Source organism: Electrophorus electricus, chromosome 10, assembly GCF_013358815.1.
Source record: "Electrophorus electricus isolate fEleEle1 chromosome 10, fEleEle1.pri, whole genome shotgun sequence".
NCBI lineage: Eukaryota > Metazoa > Chordata > Actinopteri > Gymnotiformes > Gymnotidae > Electrophorus > Electrophorus electricus.
Window position 1 is genome coordinate 10,312,980 of NC_049544.1, and position 21,711 is coordinate 10,334,690.

General features: G+C 37.2%; 1 protein-coding gene across 1 annotated transcript in view; it reads left to right on the forward strand.

Moving 5' to 3' along the window:
* The first annotated feature begins 905 nt into the window (after positions 1–905).
* The window catches only part of LOC113578056 (glutamate receptor ionotropic, kainate 3), an 85,620-nt gene continuing 64,814 nt past the window's right edge, over positions 906–21,711 (forward strand). Inside the window, exon 1 of the mRNA XM_035530839.1 lies at positions 906–1,285. Within this exon, the coding sequence (XP_035386732.1) occupies positions 1,171–1,285 (115 nt within the window). The 5' untranslated portion in view covers positions 906–1,170. The remainder of the gene's footprint in view (positions 1,286–21,711) is intronic.

A 21,711-nucleotide genomic window follows, 5' to 3' on the forward strand; every position in this document is an offset into this window, starting at 1 on the left:
TCTGGTGTTAATCTTTGTTTCTAGAAACATGCTGATTTGTCTATAAAAGAGTGTGAATGCATTACCCTCCTCCACCTACTGCTAATATCTTGTTTGATCATTAACTCGGAACAAACACCTGTAAAAACATCACCATATTAAACTTAAAATAACTTTTCATGTACACTTATCCAATCAAAAAAAGTTTATTAGAATTAATATTAAACATTTATTGGGTTTTGGATTCAGTTAGATGGCAGCAAAAATGCAAGGAGTATTCCAGGAGTATTCATAACAAATCACTCTGTGAAAACAACAAAAAAGTGTGATAAATGTATCAGAAAAGGGAACTCTTTTGGTTGTCTTGCCTAACAGTCTTGATACTTATATTTAGGAGAATATTTAGGATTATGTTTAGTTATGTTACATTTGTTATTACTTATCCTAGTGTTTGTATAGTGACACATATGGTCGTATTTGTGAAATGTCTTGAGCTCTGAAATGTACCTGAGCTGCCAGGTGAGAACGTGCCATATATATATATATATAAAATATTGTTTGCAATAAACAATATATATATATATATATATATATATATATATATATATATATATATATATATATATATATATATATATATATATATATATAATATTGTTTGCAATAAACAATAAACGAGTGTTGTCAGCTTAAGAGATCCAGTTACTTCAAAGACTTACTTGTGCAAACACATTTGTTACAAATTCATTTCGGATAAAGTCGATGCACGGCTCTAAGGAACGAACGCCTTTTCTTTGCAGACACGGTCAAGATAATTATTTGTAGCTGCCAAAAAACACCGTGGGCGCAAACCCCTTCCACATTTACACGGTATTCCAGCCCGGTTGTTGCGGCGTCTGAACCAGCCATAAGATAGCATCAGCGGTAGGAGGGGATACAGATACTCCTGCAGGCTAATTGTAACAGCCAACGTCCGCAGGTAGAGTTCTGATCCGCCTGCGTTAAGAACTGGAGTTAAATTTAAAGCGAGCTGTTTCGGGACTTGAGCGTCAAAAAAGCTGGAAGAATGTTCCATCAAGTACAATGAGCGCCAGTTTGTTTCCTCATATGATACCCTCGAATACAATTTTGATGAGCAATTCTGAGACGTTTTTGGATTCCTAAAAAAGTGGATCCCACTTCCTAAGAATCATGAGAAATACTTGGTTGTCGCCCCGGAGAGCGATTTTGGAATACTGGACAACGGTCATGGTGTGTCTTTTTTGGATTCAGTGTTCTTGCGGGATGCCTCATGTCATACGAATAGGTAAGAGAATAGAAATCCTTATGCGTAATGGACACTGACTCATGGACAGAGTTTACTTCAAATTTTATTTCAGTTCTTTTCCGAAGCCGTTCAATTTTAAGCATTCTGCGTCATTCTGCACCGTTAATCTGAACGTAAATCCATGTCTAACACTTGTCTCCTCTGTTGATAAAACAGAATGAATATTAAACGTATTTCCCAGATTGATATGTTTAACTGATGATATAACAGATATATCGATAAAGTCGGAGTGCAAATGACTGGTATTATAAGGACTGCAAAACATTACATTTATACCTTAAATTAAGTTGCGTGGAGCTTCCTAGAATAAAATTGGCGTTGTGTTCAAAAAGCAACACGTTTAAACAAGACATAAAGGTTTGGCACTTTAATTGCATTGTTCAATTAAGAGAAAATGTTATGTGTAAAAAAATACACGTTGGAAATAAAGTGAAATGTAGGCGTACTTAATAAGTGATGTTCTGCACATTCCAAAGTTTGGAACATCGCAGACCGCTTTAACCTTACTGTTTTGCATTTACAAGTTGAATATTACTACTTTGCTAAGTGAAAGGTCTAGTTATAATGACTCAACTCTTCTGGAGAGCAAAAATGAAAAAAGGGCTACATTTCTCATTCGGAGACTTGCGAGGCGATGAAACATTGCATGGCACGAGCTCATGGAACTCGAATAAAGATCAATACGGGTTTGTCTCAAGGCATATTACTTTTGACAAGTATAGCTTGGTGCTATGCAGGCCGGAGTGAATATTGCTAAAAATGACCTTAAGAGATGCTAACACGTGAAAACCACACGTTTGTAAACAACGCAGTATATATATATATATATATATATATATATATATATATATATATATATATATATATATATATATATATATATATATGTGTGTGTGTGTGTGTGTGTGTGTGTGTGTGTGTGTGTGTGTGTGTGTGTGTGTGTGTGTGTGTGTGTCAGTCGCATCAAACTGAATTTCATTACACATATTCCTCTAGATCAACACTTAATTTGAACCTTTATACACCATTTTACTTTTTTTTTTTTACATTTAATGGGCAGGAGGCCTAAATCTCTGGCAAAATAGAATTTCCTATCAAGCTTTCGTTTTTTGTTTAATGTCAGGTTCTCCCAATTGTTTAATGTCTGGTGATTGATGGCAGTGGAAATGACTTTTTGGTGAAGACATTTCTATCATTTGGCATCTGCAGTTTTTCTGGTAAATTTGTAAACTGAACCATTTTTTCACCTTTTTAAGCAACATATTTAAAATGTAACTTTAAAATATAATGCTATGTTAATACTTTCTCTTGCTTGTGCATGCACACACACAAACACACAGACAGACAAACACACGCACCTATGCCTATACACACAGCTGTGATGCCGCCATCACACATTTATAGGTATTCTTTGTATGACGCTATTAGTATTTATAGTGTCAGTCTACGTTTTGTGTCTGTGGTATGGATTATGTGTATTTGTGTCTGTAAATGTGTGTGCTTTGCCTTTTTTTTCTCTGGAGATATTTATGCTCAATGACTTATGCTTTTTGTGCCTATACCTGTGCTACACAGGAAAAGGTTACAATGTTTATAACAAAATTAATGCTACGTTTTTTAGAGTTTTAAAACCTCTCCTTGAAAGACCACTAGAGGGCTCTCTTTGAATTACTGCATTTGCTAACGGGTTTGCCAGAAGTCTATACACATCGGAACCACACCAGTGAAATTCATTAAAGTGGGTGCTGTCCAGAGAGGGAGAGGGAGGGGCCCATGTCTCCCCAAGTGGTAGCCTAAGCACTTCTACACCATCTGTGTAATGGTGGGCATCCAAGGTGGACTTGCCTCCATTGATTTCACTGTTTTTACAACGTGCCTCTTGGAGGCCAGATGGCCGATCAAACTCACTCTGCAAGACTGTAAATGTCTGGGGAAGAACTGTTTCTCCTACGTCTCTGTGTTATTTTCAGTATTGCTCTCCTGTTATTTGAGCAGAGTGGGATCTGTTTCCTTCTTTAACAGCTGCATTTCTGTGTAGACTTCAATGCTGATTATGATGGATGTAATGAGAGTGTGTTTGGCAGAATGCTACTGCTTTCCACTGAGCTGAGTTTTCAACCAGTGCAATGCAGCTTTGAATATATGATTTGAAACTTACTTGTATTCATGTCACACAACTCAAAGACAACAAGAACTTTCTGTTGAAAAAATCTGTCAGCAGTTTTAAATCCAAAAAAGATTAGGTTTTTAACCACATTAATCCTCAATGAAGCTTGGAATTAGAAATATCAAAAGGTAACATTTAATTTAAATGACAACATGTGTAACATCTTGTTTGTTAATAGATTTCCAGATTTCTTTACCTTTTTAATCCAGGCCTATTTTTTTTTTAAGTGTACAAAAGTGCACGGTTGCAGATGCTTTCTCTTCTATACAGGCAGACGATGGATGAAACTAATTTATTGCCAGGGGCCCTGTTTCTATTTCTGAATGAGGGAATTCAGAGCTAGACAAGGATTTATTGGATAATCAATTGCTTTATCTACCTAATACTTCAAGTGCTTCATCACTGCCAGTTAATCAATCTGGCTCATGATTTTATGTCACTTTTGTTTCGTTTGCTCCTTTGTTCTGAGCAACAGTTGGCTATCTTGTATTAAATTTCTCATTTTTGTTTTATAGAGCATGCAGTGTTTTATCATCATATACAACACACTGCATGGATTGCTCTAAGAATTGAATCTTACTGTAGTCACTAAATGAAATACTGACAGTATGAAATACATATTATACAGTGTATTATACATATATTATTTGAAAATAAGAACTGTTTAATTTTCCTAGTTTCAAAAATATTTTCTTAGGGTATTTTTACGTATGGATATTTTAGAAATATGAAATATTTGTGTGTATGATAGGGAGTCTTAGACTCTGGCCTTAGTCATAACCAAGTCAGTTGCATGGGCACTGACAGACGTCCTATAGTGAGACAGAAAATGGAAGGAAGATGTACATTTATATAAAAGCTGACAACAACAAGTATGCCATCGTAAGTTCTATCAAATGATGATGACGATCAAATGTTGAATGGAAAATGAATATTTCATTTTCATGTAAATTTAATGGGAGAGCTAGCAGAAGCATGTGTGTCTATGATGAATCTTTCTGGCAGACACAACATCTGGGAACAGATCAATGCTGAAAACATTTAGACACTCTGATGTATGCTGTCCAGGTCTGTTGTGTCCATGTGGAGAAGCACCTTACGCTCTGACATGGAAATGAGACAAAAAACAGTGCCTTGACCTGTGTGTGCATGCGCACACACACACACACACACACACACACACACACACACACACACACACACACACACACACACACACACATACATTATCTTTAAAAGAGGAAAATGACTAGACACAAAATTGACACACACAAGCTAACCATGTTTCTTCATTACAAGAGGCTAAACACATAGTCTGCTAACAGATGTTCTGACACTTGAACATTCACAGCTGTCTAATTTTTCTGGGGCTGTTCTACACATCCGTTTCATTAACATAGTCTGCACACTTGTGGCCTTGCTATTAGCTTCAATATAGTTAATGAGACACAGCAGATGTTTGTATTGTTCTCTTGAAAGTCTGAATCAAATACACTGTGGCCTCTTCTCTAGTGTCAGCGGGATATTCTGCCTGCACTGGCATTGGGACTTCCTGAGAGACTTGAGTAGACTGACAAGCTATCCAACATCACACATACACACACAGGTGCATGCACGCACACACATAAACACGGTTAGTTGTGTCTCATGTAGTGCATAAAAACAGTGTAATAGAATGCAATCTGAGACATACTTACAGATGCACATCACGTGCAACTATGTGATTACTTTTTAATGCAATGGAAAATTTGGATCTTCCCCACATAATGGCTTTGAAACTTAAATCTAATATATATATATATATATATATATATATATATATATATATATATATATAATGTAGAGAGTAGTTTAAGGCACATGAGCCCACAGAGGATGCGTTTCTGATTCCTCTCAAACATAACATCATTGGACTTACATGAAGAAACAGACATGTTCAATAGGCAGAAATGATCTATTTATTTTTTTCTATATTGAGAACAAATTGGATAGTCCATGCAAGTGATCAAAGATTCCCAAGAGGTGCCTATAAAGGAAGGCAGCAGTTACTTTTAACAATGGGAATTAGAAATAGATAAATCTGATTCACTATAAACCTTCTTGGAAATAGACTTACCCGACACAGGAATAATTGACTCTATTATATATTATAAGGATCATTTCATAATGGTCAGTTGGGACAGGAGATAAGGTAAATGGAGATTCAGAAACAGTAAGATAATCCACTGACACAGTAGGACTTTCCCTCCACTGCAAGCCTTGAACTGTTCTCAGAGCAGATGGTGTTTTCATATCATGCCACAAAGTGTGTGCTACACAGTACAAGGTCTGAGGGGAACATATGCTTCTGGTAATTAAATAAATAATAGGTGGGTGAACCTTGCACTGATGCAACCGTGGATGGCGTCAGAATAATGAGGACGAAAACCCTGTGTTCGGAGGTGTGCAGGTCTTTAGAGCCATGTGTGTCTCGTGCTGGTGTTGGTGTTGGCTAGGGAATCCAACTGAGAGTTCATGTGATGGAGGCAGATAATATTGTGCTGTTTCTGTTTTATTTTGCATGCCTGTCTCTGGAGATGGTGTGCCATTACTGCTAGATGTGTGCCCTTCTACATTTGACAGCTCAGGGAAAATTCATGGATTGTCAATGTACTTGCTCGCGCTCTCTTTTTCTCTCTCTCTCTTAAACACACACACACACACACACACACACACACACACACACACACACACACACACTCACTTTTCTTTTTGTGGGAGGTGCCGCACCAGCAGGAATCAAATTTCATGTTCTCCCTATTTGTCTTTATTACGAGCCCCTGTCTTACCCATCTTGCTCTAGAGTCCCTACCGATGCCTGGCCACTGCTGAGGAAGTCAAATACAATTAAAGTAGCCAAATGGGAAAACCACTGCCATCTGACACCTTTTATGATCTCAGGTTACACCAGCGTGCATAATGGGCAATAGCAAGGACTTGGGTGATTACTGCTATGCCATAACCAGAGATACAAGGAACAACAACAGCAACAAAAAAACATTGCTTCGACTGTTAACCCACACGCACACATATACATGACCGCTAAATATCCATTGTGGCTTGGCCTCTGAAAAGTCGTGAAAGGAAGAAGACTCCAGCCAGACAAAGCTTAGAGACTCTTATTTAGTTTGTTAATTAGCTCACACCTTTTGATCCCAATTTGAAAACGTGCCACGTTGCTGCACTTGCTTCTTTTGTGCATTGCCTGAAGCTAGATAAGTAGAGCCTTATTTTCCTTGCCATTCAAATAGTGTGGCAATCAGTCCCTACCACCACCACCACCACAATGAAGACTGCTTTATCCTTCTCCAAACATGGCCAGCGTCTGCAAGAACAAGTATTACAATGCAGCTTTTTTGTTAAACTGTCAGTGCAATAGCAGACCTTTTTGCCCTGCTTAATCAGGCCTTGACAGAAAGCGTTCACTGGCCATGCTTAAATCCATATTTAGCAGAAAGTGTACAGGAGGATGACCTGCTTAAACTGACCTTCTTATTCTCAGTCTGGAAATGGCAGGTTTTGTTTGACTCCACTGACCATGATACCAATAGAACAGAAGGTAAAGGTGTATATATAGCCATTAGGTATTACATAGCACCCTCAGCTCATAGAACCATAGGTGTCATAATAGAGAGGTCATGCTCTGGGTCATTCTGCGCACTAGGAAAAAAAAATAAATAAAAAAGGAGCAAAGAAATTCAGTCTAATAGAACTTTTGTGCAAATGACTGAAGAAGCAGAAGAGGCTGTTTTACTCACTGTGACTGACTTTGTGACTGGCTGAGTGTCATCTTGAATACACGCACAAGCAGTCTCAGCTCCTCCATCCTGTAGCTAGCTAGAGATCTAGCTAGCAAGCTAGTGGTAACTACAAAGTGGTCAGTAGCAAAGAAAAAAAAATAAGCATCATATTTTATGTGGAGTGATTGTTATTTTCCTGATACTCATGTAAATATTTACTTGGATAGACTGCATTTAAGAATGATCATATTCACAAATGGTAGCTAATGACTTTATTGTAAATAGTTTAGGTTTACACTCTAACAAGCTTATAATGTAGGATGTTTGGGATGAGGTAATGGGGATTATCTCCATTCTTACTAATGTAGTGTTTTCCACTTTGCCCAGAGTAAAAAAATAAATAAATAAATTGCTGCATAGGACTTGCAAACATGAGCCACAGTTAGCAAGCCATCAGGCATAAAAATAAGATGAAATATCAGTAACATTTTAAATGATCAATGATTTCTAGGACACTGTAGTCAAATGCTTGGGGGATAAACCTACAATGATCTAATATTTTCAGGATTAACGGTAGGTTCTTCATGAGTCATTACCGTTGATGAAAGGTACATAAACAAGAGAACAAAGGAGTCTCGTCTTTAACATTTAGTGTTAGCATTGGCTGAATCTAACAAACGCAAAGTATTAGTGTTAATATTTAATATTAACATTAACAAATATTAATATTTTGGCACTATATGTAGCAAATTATCTTGCAAGATAGCATTTGTTTCAGATTAACACATAGAAAACCACTCAAATTCTGTGCTTTCTTCTGAGCTTTCTGAACATTGCAGATGTCTGTACTGTACTGTTCATGCTTGCAGGAAAGGTGCTATATAGTGGATGTAGTCTGGAGAAACTAGGTTTGCCTGGTTCTTTGGTTTACAATACACAGTTGATAACTATTAATTGCAAATAAGTTTGTCAAGAAAAAAATAAGATGGCTTGTTTGACTTTTAATGAGTTAATATTATTACAAATAATATATAAATTTTAAGTAAAAAATGTGTTGTTAGCTTACATTCAGACAAACTGTTTCCCTGAACATACATTGATGAACAACATGAATTGGTCTGCCTAAATTTAAACATCACTTTTTTAGTGTTCAGAATTTCAGCTAGCCATGGGAAATATTGGGCAATGTGGACAATGCTGCTTTATGATATTTTTTTCCAACAAAATTAGTGGGTCCACACTTTCAGGAACCAGTTGTGACCTTTTATCAGAGGCCATGTTTTAAGCAAAAACACTTGTTGACTTGGAATTGGCTGGAGGAGACAACAAAGCTTTTGTCTGCCTGCTGTTCTATTTCCATCCAGAGGATGGATTTTTGTTTGGAAATAAAAGGCTCTCAAAGAACCTTCCCATTCATGTATGCATTCATTTCAGGTTATAGTGCTCTCTATACAGCATGCTGAGGTTCAACAAAAGCATTGCTTAAATGGTTATCTGGAGTGGCTCAGGTATGCGCTAAAAAAGTGATAAGATTAAACCATTTAAAATTAAAACTTGAATATTTCTCACACTCCAAATTTTAACATATATAAAATTTTGATATTTATAAAATAGCAAATATCTGTTTACATATATGAACAGCTAATATCATTATCAAGTTAAGGCAAGTGATGAATTGCTTGTTCTGTGCTGCCAATACGCAAAACGTGATTTTATGTCGCTAGACATATTGCTCGTATTTGTGAAGTGTATTTTCAATGTATGACCCATCTATGATTGTCATAGACTTTATAAATGTTATATTATTTTATATTTATTTGTTCTTCCTATTAAAAGTTGATTAGAGGCAGCATGTCTGATGTATACAGGCCTGAATAAAACCTGCTAGTCACCCTCAGGTCCTGAAAAGCAGAAGGATCTTTCAGATGTCTGAGCACCTCTTCTAATTGGTTACAGTAATAATGCAAAGTGATAATAAATGCCTGTATGCCATGATATGTTCATCACTTTAGTTGTACTTGAGGAAGACTTTGGACGTCAGCAGCCACATTGAGAATAGCCCACAGATTATTTGGATCAATAGAACTTTTCTTCCTTTACGCACTGTTGTCCTTTGTAAGACCCCAGAAGTGATGTGAAAACTTACCAGCCAGCGATGCATTGACTCAAGACTGAATGCAGTTGTACATATCAGTATACACCAAATGAATCCTCTATTGGGAAGATACTGACTCAGCTCTCAAATGTGCTTGAACATGCACACAACGCCAAGCAGTCAGCAAGTAGTGCATCAATGCTCTCTTGATACCCTGAAGTACAGACTAATCAGACATAAACTATTGTTAGCTTTTATAGAGAGTAGATATTTGGGGAATGGTTTGTAAAAGGCAGATCACATTGAAATAAACAAGTCATGAAATAATTGTACTTTTGTTATGCAAATAGGATGATTTTGTTAATGCTGACCTCCATTCCAAATAGGAATGCAAGCCATTCAAATAAACAATTAATTAAAAATAATCAGCTAATAAAAAAATTAAGCTGACTGGTTTTGTTTTGATTCATCTTTTTTTCTTCTATTTATAGATTTTAGTTTAGGCTTACCCTGCTAAAAATAAATATGAATTACTATTTAAAAGATCAACATCACAGAACTCAACCAGATGTGAAAATTCAATCATGTAAATAAAAGTTTTTATTTAAAATCTTTTATGAGGTTTGCCTTACAATAAGAATGCCCTATATTGCTATTTACTGGGACAAACTAACACTGATATTAAAAACATTAATTCACTCAATTAATTACCTTGCTTATAATTGCTTGACATTGAACACTTGAGATCATGAAAGTTGCATGAATAATGATATTTGTTAATCAGTCAGCATGTTTAGTTTAAAAATAAATTATAAATAAATATTACTACAACATACTGCACACAGTCATGCTGCTACAAATGGAATTTTAAAAGGAGAGACTGGCATTTTCATTCCATCAAAAAAAAAAGCCCCATTTTGCATTCACATAAGAGTTTGTTTTGTTTGAAGATATCAGACAGTGCTTTTCATTGACAATAGACATTTGGCGAGTTCAGTGGCAATAATGACAAAAAGGCTAAACATTGCCTGTCCCAATAATGCTTTAGGACGTCTGCCATGTAAATAAGATCTGAACTGGTTTTATATTCCATTTACATACTGAGGTACAGTTAACCAATATTCCAGATATGGAAAAGGCAGGGGTATTATACAGCCATCCAGTCTGAATCTGAGAGCTTAAAGGTGAACTCTGATTTGCCGAGCTTAAAGATTACCAATAAGCAAAGAAAACAAGGGCTGTTGCAGTCACCCCATGAATAATATGATATCTGGACTTTAAAAAGAATAATTTAAAGACTAAATCACAGTAAAGCCTACAGACAGCAATGTTCTGAAATGCCTAAATTGATCCCTTTAAATTTCATTTAAGTGAGGCAAACTTTTCTCTCAAATGAGACTATCCATGGTCTAGTGTATGCTGTTGGATAATGCAGATATATACACTCCTCAAAAAATGTAACACTTAATCATCATACTATAACACTAACTTAAACTTCAGGGATAACATTCTGTCCAGTTAGGAAGCATAAGTGATTGTGCATACGTTTCATCAGCTTTGGTGACAAAGAAAGTGACAGCAGGTACAATGGAAAAACAACAGCAAGACAACCCCCAAAAAGGGAATGGTTTTACAGGTAGTGGTCACAGACAATTACTCTGTCCTTATCTTTCCTGACTGATTCTTCTCTACAGTACTGTAGTTTTGCATTTTGCTAGTGTCCTTGTCACTACTGGTAGCATAACGCAGCATCTGTAGCCCATTCAGGTTGCACAGGTAGTTCAGCTCCTCCAGGATGGCACATATGTCCACACGTCCTGTAACAAGAAGGTTTTCACACTTTCAAGAGCATGGAGGAGATACCAGAACATAGGCCATTACATGTGGAGAGCTGGACCAAACCAAAAAAGGGCATCAACTCAGCAGCAGGACTGGTATCTGCTCCTTTATGTGAGGAGGAACAGGAGGAACACTGCCAGAGCCCTACAAAATGATCTCCAACAGGCTACTGAGGTGCATATTTCTGAAAAAACTGTCAGAAACAGAGTCTATGAGGGTGGCATGATGTACCCTAGTGGGACCTGTGCTCACAGCATAGCACCATGTAGATCTATTGGCATTCACAAGAGATCACAAGAATTGGCAGGTCTGCCATTGTATCAGTTCATCTAACACTGCCAAGTAGTACCACAGACTGTCCAGGAGCAAAATGATCCAGGTCTGAGAGGAGCTTCCCCAGGGCACTGTTCATCATGTCATCAGGAGCATGTCCAGACATTGTCAGGAGTGCATACAGGCATGTGGGGGCTATACACACTACTGACATGATCATGCATTTGCTGTTTATTTCTCAGCTACACATTCATGCTGCAAATATCCCGTTCCACTACATCCCAAAGGTGCACTGTTAGATTAGGATCCAGTGACTGTGGAGGACATTTGAGAACAGTGAACACATTGTCATGCCAAAAAAAAAAAACCAATACTCAGGTAGGCTGTGGCATCCTCATGGTCTTGGTATTATGGAACCCAAAGTGTGCCAAGAAAATATCCCCCACACCATTACACCACTAACACCAGAGTGAACCATTGATACAAGGCAGGATAAATCCATGCTTTCATGTTCTGACCCTACCATGTCGCACCAGAAATTGAGATTAATCAGACTAGGTAATGTTTTTCAGTCTTCTATTGTTTAATTTTGATGGACCTGTGTGAATTGTAGCCTCAGTTGCCTGTTTGTAGCTGACAGGTGTATCACCTTGTGTCATCCTGCCGTAGCCCATCTGCTTCAAGGTAGATGTTTTGTGTTTTCAGAGATGCTCTTCTGCATACCTCAGTTGTAGCAAGTGGTTATTTGAATTACTGTTGCCTTTCAAACCAGCTCAAACCAGTCTGTCCATTCTCCTTTTATTCTACTGATAACTATGGATAACATTTCACCCAAATTCTAAATAAAAAATGTAAAGAATTTAGTTGCAGTAAAAAAGATGCATTGTTTACAAACTTTGAATAAAGCAAATAAATCAAGATTGATTAATAATCATAATCATAATCATATTGATTATTAAACAACACAATATTTTTTTTTTAAATTAAGAGTCCAGAATGCGTATTTGGTGAAATAACCCCGATTTTCAGTCAGAACGTTAAAGCATCTTGAAATACCGCCAGTCTTTGACAATGCTTGTTGGTATAGGTGATCATCTAATTAGTAACTCATTAAGTAGAATGAGGAGTGTCTGTTTTGGAATTCAACAGATGCTGGAAAGGAATGTCTGTGGTCTCTTTTTTTCAGAGCAAAATGTGTGTGTGTGTGTGTGTGTGTGTGTGTGTGTGTGTGTGTGTGTGTATATATATATATATATATATATATATATATATATATATAAACATAAATATTATAGTTGATAATTTAGCTCTCTCTCTCTCTCTCTCTCTCTCTCTCTCTCTCACACACACACACACACACACACACACAGACATTTGTATGTATATATTAGAGAGAGAGAGAGAGAGAGCTTTATGTTCTGTATTATCAACTATACCTGTGCACATTATCATCTGTACCTATACCTGTACACATGGGTGCTTAACCATACCTTAGTGGTAAGAAATTATTATGCACATGATGCACCCTAAATCGTGCAGCAGAAATTCTGCATGACATTGGCCATTATTCTACCATAGGTTCTTGGTCTGGAAAAAAAAGACGAATGAAGCACACTGATTGAACAACTTGAGCAGTGATTGAAAAGCGAGAGGTGTGTCAAGGCCAGAGGACAATCAGTGGGTCTTTGTGCCGTTTTCCCAGCCAGTAATGGCATTTACGATACCCTTTGCATAGAAATAAGCACATGCTCTTGGCTGAAGGGCTGACGTCTGCTGCTGCGCAGTGCTGACTGAAGTCACGCAGTGGACGTGTGCTAGATGGTGCCTGTTAAATGACTATTAAGTACTGTGCACTCCAACCACAGTCAGGCTTTAAAAAGAACAACCTGTGAAGCTATCACCTCCTATTATGGGTCTCATAGACCAGTATGATCAAGTGGGACAAGGAAGGCCACACTCATACTGTCAGCTAGTCTGACTCTTTTCTGAGGTCCAGAGATGATATATAGGTGCATTCTTTTTCTATCCCTGTCATGCTTCCTTCTCCTCCTGCTCTGAAACACCTCTGCTCATTACATTTGGAACTTATGAACATCCCCCTCCTCAATCTCCTTGAAGAACATGCTTTTGTGGATGCTTCATCCTGTCAAATTTAATCTCATTCAGCCTGTGCAACTTGTAGAAATCCCCACTGAGATACAAATGCCTGTTCCCTCGTCTTCCAGCCCCTGCCTCATTTTGTTGGATTATGCTGTTTGTTTTTCAATAATGATGACCAATTACAGGTCTTTATGTACTGACATCAATGCCATTTGTGTCTGTTCTATCTTTTCTGAGTGCTCTATCTGTTTAAGGGTTTATGCACACTGTAGAACAGTGTGATTGCATGTGAGAGAAAGTGATGGTTGACATAGTGTCAAAATCCAAAATGGATGCAGATTTTGAGTTATGTCAGAAAGTAAGTAATTGCCTCTTCAAAAACAAGTCCCAACATACAATACCACATTATTTGTGAGCATGTCATTCTTCATTCCTTAGACCTTTCAGCAAGCTCATGATTTTACACTCATCTAAGAGGGTTCATTTATTTTCTAGATGAAATGTGTTGGGATTGGATGGAGAGTTCAGAAGTGGGTGAAGTCATGTTCATTCTCTATTGTGAATTTTCCTGCTGTCCCCATGCTACAACAGATTGCTTAAGCTCCTAAAATCTCAGGAAGGAATACCTAAAGAAGTGCAAAATGATGTAATAATTTCTCAGGGTTACTTAAGATGTTACTTGTACATTTTGGTAAAACGTGTGTGTGTCTGTATGTGTTTGTTTGTGTGTGTGGTTGTGGTTTGAGGGATGGGGAGTGGAAGGGAGGTGGGTTGAAATGTCTAAAGAATTCCAGACATAACAAAACATTTTAGAAACTAAAAATAAAAAATTTAAATCTTTCTGTTTAAAAGTATTGTTTTATTACATTCATTACATTGTTTAGCTCAAATCTAGTGTGTAATCTAATTTGTATTTTCATGACAAGAATTTCAAAAACTTAGAGTCAACCTAGAAAGAATCTCTGACAGATATGCAATGAAGTCAGGTCAGAATATTATATGAATGTACTTCAAGAATAGATGTGTTCTGGTTCATTATCTGAATGTTAGCGTTTGAACAGATGTCACAAAAGCCAGGCATTTTCACATGGCCAGAGCTGACTGGAGAAAATAAGGACACTGTAATGACTTTTTAGCAAGGAACGTTTAATAGAACGTCTGTAATAGCATTCACAATAATATGGTTGACATGATTGAAGGTATGAGAATGTCGAAATGAAAGAAGCAAAAGTCATTTGCTCTTTTGTTCATCTATATGAAGTTCTGGATGTCTCTTTCTTTTGAGTATTATCTCATCTGAGAACCTAATTTCATTCCGTTAACATCCCTTACTTTCAGCTCCTGATTCACTGTGTATTAAAGCATTAACTTTCTGAAGGTATATCAAGTAAATAATGAAAGGAAAAGGGGACTTTATTCTTTATGAAAATGGCAAGCTGTGCGTTTGTCTAAAGTAAAACTTCATCTTCTAATTTATTTTTGTTCTTGAGAGATGTTTACCATTATTAATGTTCAGTATAATAAATATAAGTTACATAATAGCCAACCTAAGTTAATCGCATTAGGCAAGAAAGCTTGCCCATTACTGAGCAGTGTTAGTGCTGGTGGCCTATAGTTAAATTAAATTTGCATAGCACCTTGCACCATGCACTATTTGTTACAAACTAGTTTTAAACTACAATAATTAACAGCACCTTAAAAAAAAACAAAAAAACAAAAACACTGGTAGCTTGAGATCTCATGGAGCTGATTTGACATGGAAAGTTTTGACATGGAAAGTGTTTGCCCATTCCATTAAGATCCTGCCCCTCCCCCTTCTCTGAATAACTCAAGAAATGGATTCTGTTTAGCATGCTCCACCGTGGTTAAGTCTGTGCAAAGACTGGAATGCAAACATAAGCTACCCCTGTGTTTTCACAGTATCTCCACTACAGAAGTGCCCTTTATTTTATTTTATTTTTTTCAAAATTACTCTCTGCCCCTTGATGTGTGCAATTGCATTTAGCCGGCTGCCAGGTTTTATATATTTCTTTTGCCTAAATGAACTGGTGAGAATGGCCACAGGCTTATTCCTGTTCTGCGGAGAACCTAGTCACTGGTTTTTATCCTCAAAAATGTCCTCAGAGCTGCCCTTTAGATAAACACTAACACAATGTCTCGATGGATCTATCCTCTAATATTTTTTTGTCAGCCTCACACTTTCACCCATTTCCTTTGAAAATCTCTCATTGCAGAGTATGAAGTGAACTTCTTTTATTCATTCCTTTGTTCATTCTTCTCAAACAATTTTCTTGTTCTCTAATGGTAGTACATTTGTATGTGAATCTTTTCTGTTGCAGATTTTCTACTTCAGCCAAGAGAAAATTTCCACTCTATTGTAATTTCTGCCTCTACAATGTCTTCTCACAGAAGATTACAACGTGACAATGCTGAATTTGTATAATCAAAAAGGCTAGCAGAGTCGGCACTGTGTCTATTTGTGATAGAGCCATGCAGTTGGAAGAGTGGACAGGCAGAAAATAAAAACCGTGTTTCGCATTCTGTGCTGCATTTACATAAGAAGTGGAAGTCTGTTGCAGAAGAGTGGCTTGTGGTAACATTACACATTTGTTCGGTGCACACATCATCTATACAGGGTGCATACATTTTACATTCTGCACTGATCACCCAGTTGTTCTGTAGCAGTGTTTGTGCGCTTAATGTTAGAGTAGGTAGTCACTAACTACACAAGCTGCACTTATATGTGTGTGTGTGTGTGTGAGAGAGAGAGAGAGAGAGAGAGAGAGAGAGAGAGAGAGAGAGAGAGAGAGAGAGATAGAGAGAGAGAGAGAGAGAGAGAGAGAGAGAGAGAGAGAGAGAGAGAGAGAGAGAGAGAGAAAAGCATGCATCAGTACTTTCTGCTATCAGTATCAGACTTATAAGTATATAAGCCCTCCATAAAGTACAAGACAAGAGGAAAAATTAAGGAGACAAGGGTATCGAGGTAATTGAACATATTAGGTCAAACAATGCACAAATGTATTTGTCAAAAAAACATTAATTACTTCTTTCATGTCCTGTGACTTGAGTAGTACAAATGTGTGAAATGAAGAAAATGTTTTTTTCAAAAAACATTAAAAGCACTGAACAGCAAATGGTTCAGGATGTCCAACAGTTCAGGATGGGAAAATATAGATTCTTTTGATTCTAAATGTTATGATTACTTTGTATAAAGGAATAAATCAGACTTATGGTTGACCATGTCACAAGTGGCAAGTGCATTGGTGGACTCAGTGATACAGATGTATGATGCACTTACACACGGATTACAGTGTTACAGTGAAACTGAAAACATAGCCAAATGTATGATTTGGGACATGGAACATCAATTAGGTCTTCTATACAGATAGCACTAATAAAACAGAGAGATTGAGAGTGGGCAGACTAAATAGTCATGTGATTGTGGCACACAGGAGATTAGTATTCTGCAGACAGTGAAGGGGGCGGAGCTGCCAGGGGTGTGGGCATTGCTGCCACAACACAGTTATGAAGCTAAATCTCACAGATAATTATTTCTTTGATGTTACTTTGATGTCAAACTAAGCTAATTAATGTTGTATTGTATTAAAATCCTGTAAAGATTTTTTGTACTATTTTTAAACCATATAAGGTCCAAGAAATGACTTATATTTTTACACATGCTAGAGTGGTTGTGGCTATCCTATAAGCAACAAGAAAACATTTCATGTATGAAATGATACCACTAAGGTCTCACAATCATTTCTGAAGATCTTACAGTTACACAGTGCAGTTACACAGTGACAGCAAATGGCCATTTAGCAAAACATCATGTTTCACTCTATTGACTATTAAGTGGTGAGTGGTAGGTGCACAAAAGATTCATTTTGAATGAACTGAAAAATAATGAGAAAGTATACATACAAACAAGAACTGCAGGATTATAGCATTAGCAATAATGTTGCAAGAAAACAGCAGTGTGTGTGCATGTGTGTGTGTGTGTGTGTGTGTGTGTGTGTGTGTGTGTGTGTGTGTGTGTGTGTGTGTGTGTGTGTGTGTGTGTGCGTTTGCGTGCGTGTGTATTGTTCATGACAGAGGGCAAATAGAAGACACTCAAAAAGGACATAGTCTGAATGTGACCACTCAGCTGGACATGGCCACCCTGTGAGTCACTCTGTACTGCTGACCAGTGAAGGAAAAAAGAAACTCAAAAAAAGGGAGAAAACACAACAGCACAACTGTACTTGTTCACACACAAGGACACCGGGGCAGCCCAAAATGTTGTTACACTGAAATAGTGTCATATAATATTTTTAGACCTTCACATTCACAGTGTTCAAGTGTATAACATTTGATGGACTGATGAATTAGGTACACATTTAGTGCCATTGATCATTGTTTTGCCTGGTGACCCACACTGCAGGACGGTGACTTACACCATGTGAATGTCATCCACTTGTGTTGCTGACCACAGCCTGAAAACCACTGAATCAGGTTCATGACTTTTCCATCAGTCTGCAGTCTGTCCAACTGAATATTATGTTAGCAATGAGAAATGAGCACTGCCCAACACTGTCCTCTTTGCTTGCTAAATTTGAACTGTGTTACTACATGATACACATCAGAACAGGACTTTGCATGATCCAATTGTCCTTCCCTGTCCCTGTCCTTGAGTTACACAGGGAACAAGTCAAAGGATGGCATTAAATTGAGATGACACCCCAATACAGAATGCATGTGAATGGGTGCTTGTGGTAAGAAAATTGGCTATTTACTTTATAATTTGACAGTCTGAATGCAAGTGCTTTTCAAGGTATATAAGATGCAGTGGTGTGCAATAATTCACATGTCCATATGTGCGTATAGCGATTAACATGCCTGCTGTCTGGAACAGTAGTAATTAAGCTTGTGGTTTTACTGTAGCTCAATGAGAAATGTGTCAGCTATTTCTTATCAGGGCTGTATTGTGTGTGGACACCTTTTGTACCCCACAATTGCATAATGTGATTCTAAATGTTTTATCTGGTGGCAACAGTACTTTCACTTAAAACAATGGTTTAGCAAGACTAGGAACAAAAGGTATCATTGATTATGAATATTTAATTTACATTATCTTAAAAATGCAGTTAGATCATCGCCAGCTAAATACAAATGATGTGATATGTTTATAACAGGACAGGATTTATTGTACGAGGGTGGCATTACCAAGCCCTACATCTGACAGTTGTAAATATTCTAAATTATATTTCCTCAGTTAACAAAAATAGCTAAAAACACATAGAACAGTTTTCTTCTAATTGTTTAAGTAACATGAAAGAGTGGAGTCAACAGATAACATTTCAGTTCAGATAAGCTCATTGGTGAGCATGCATATCATTTGTTAGTGTGTTTCCACTGTGTTTGACACATGAGTTGATTTTCAAAGATGCCAAAGCCACACTACTCTCCTGCTTCCCTCTGGGCAGTTTGTCTGGTCATTTTTATTTGAAAATCTACCTGACTATTTTTTAGCAAGTGACACTGTCAAGACTGTTTGGTTGAGAATATAATCATACAAGAAACTCCAAACCCCAAACAAAGCCCTCAAGCAAAGCTATAGTTTGCAGTTGAGTGCAATATTCCCATCCTGGCTGTCTCATGTGAGATGTTTTCTAGGTTAGTGTTTTGTAGGTTAGTGTCCTGGTCACACAGGACATTGTTTTATATTTCTTGGTTTTGAAAAATATTTTATTCAGAATGAATAACAGTTTTTTTTTTTCCCTTGGAAAAGCAATACATCAGGGTGTGACTTGCTTCACAGTTTCCTTTCCTATTCAATTCTCTTTGGAGAAAAAAATTGTGATCCATTATAGATGATTGACATAGTTGCTGATGTCGTGATACTGACATATCAGACTTCTCAGAAGAGAACTGGGGTAAATGGCTGGAGCCCAACATTATATGTATTAGTATACTACTAAATCCCATTGAAACAGTTCCTGATGATTGGTGAAGTGTGAGACTGCCACTGAAAAGATTACTCACATAAAAAAACAAAAAAAAAAACAAAAGTAACAACCCCCCCAAAAAAAAACAACAACAAAAAAACAACAAAAAAACAAAACAAAACAAAACAAAACTGGAGTAGTAGGAGCTGTTCTGCTTCTATATAACAGATTTTATATAGAAATTTATTGTAACTGTTTATACTACACTGTTGGACCTATTTGGACAAACATATATGATTTTTATTTTTATTCATGTTTATTTGAATAAATGCTGTAAGTAAGAGATTTAATGTGAATTAATTATGTGAAAACAGAGGGTTAAAAGAAAATGTTGTTATAGTAATGAAGCTTGTAAGTGTATCCACAGAATAAATATTCGGAATCCTTATGTCTTTTCACATACATAAATAGCACACTGTTAAATGCAATACATGAAATATGAGATGATTGTAACAGTCAGTTCAGTATTTTGTCCTAATTACAGCACACATATATCCCCACACACTGTAAAATGTACACTGTTGCTGGGTCAGGGTTGACAGCTTGTATAAACTAACCAGTGGTTGTGTCACCACTTTTGTCCACACCAATCATAAGGGGATGCCCAGGTAACATGTCCACCAACGGGGTTAACCAGGTTGAGTATCAAAGAGTTGACCCAATCTAATTTAATCAGCCTTGCATCCTTTGCTAAGCAGCCCTTGCACACAGGGCAGCCTTTAATTCCTGTTTTTTTGTCTGCAGGAACTTGAGCCCTGAAAATGTGAAATCAGCAGAAAGCACATAGTTGTAGCAGTGGCCGTACTGAAAGCGAATTATTAGATTTAATGGCATGTAGGGGAGAGAAAACCAATGAATAAATAAGGGGTTATACAGTGGCAAAATTCAAATCAGTCGCGGATTCAATTTGAAGACAGAATGGTAATGCAGAGGCCAGAGAGGAGAGGCTGAGAGTAGGCTGCAATTTTCCCCACCCTACTGCTGTCCCCAGTGTGCTAATTCATGTTTCATGCTCTGCAAATGCAGGCCAAACGACCATTTTTATCCCCCAACCCTGGGCTGTCAGGGATTTCTTTATTTCTTTTTTTTCCCCACCATCTCCCCCCAAAGGGATATTTCAAAGCTCTTACCCTCTTTAAAAACATTAGCTAAAATTTTGCCAGGGTTTCCAGATTATATATTGAGCTGGCTCCCCCTTTGGTGTGCCATTTGCGAGACCCGTTGTCCTAAGTGGTTGGGAGCCTCTTCCACAAGCAGTATATCTCAGTGGTATCTTCAAAGTGCTGTGGCCACAGCTGACAATGTGTATGGGTAAAGAAACCCACTGGAAATGCTATCCTAATGACTCTCGGCAGGGCTACCCTTGATTCTTTCATAAAAGGATGGGGAAAGAAAGGACCATGCCATTATGTATAGCCCATGTGACATCTGTTGGGATTCAACAAAGAAAATCTTCTGCCTGGGAAATGGTGGGTAATGGGATACATTAGGGTATTATATGTCTACCAGTGTTCCTAGAGGTCAGAAGATTACCTTACTCTCTCTCTCTCTCTCTCTCTCTCTCTCTCTCTCTCTCTCTTTCTACAGAGAGAGAGAGAGAGAGCTTAGTAGCTTTATATATATATTTCTCTCTCTCTGTATATATGTATATATATATATATAGAGAGAGAGAGAGAGAGAGAGAGAGAGAGAGAGCTTAGTAGCTTTGGGGGAAGACTTGGTGAAAAGTCTAATGTCTAAAAAAAAAGTCTAAAGAGAAGACTATATGAACAATAAATAAAAGCACACACACACACACACACACACACACACACACGCAAAAAAAACCCCAAATTATTCAAAAATTGTCTGTGATCTTTATTTTTTAAAATATTCTGTTAATCATATTGCTTCATCAGAAATCATCATTTCACTTTTAATGTCTTTAATGCACTATACAAATACCATCATCCAAGGCTAACATTGTAATATTCACTCTAATAAATCTCTAAATATTATAAATATATAAATATTATAATATAAATAAGTCTTTGCTGCTTAGATGATTGGGGAATCTACTTTTAACCATTTGAAAGCTATCCCCAACTCAAATGGCACATGGACAAGTATAACAATAAACAACATCTTAATCTGACATAAATACACAAATTGAAACCCACATTTGTCCA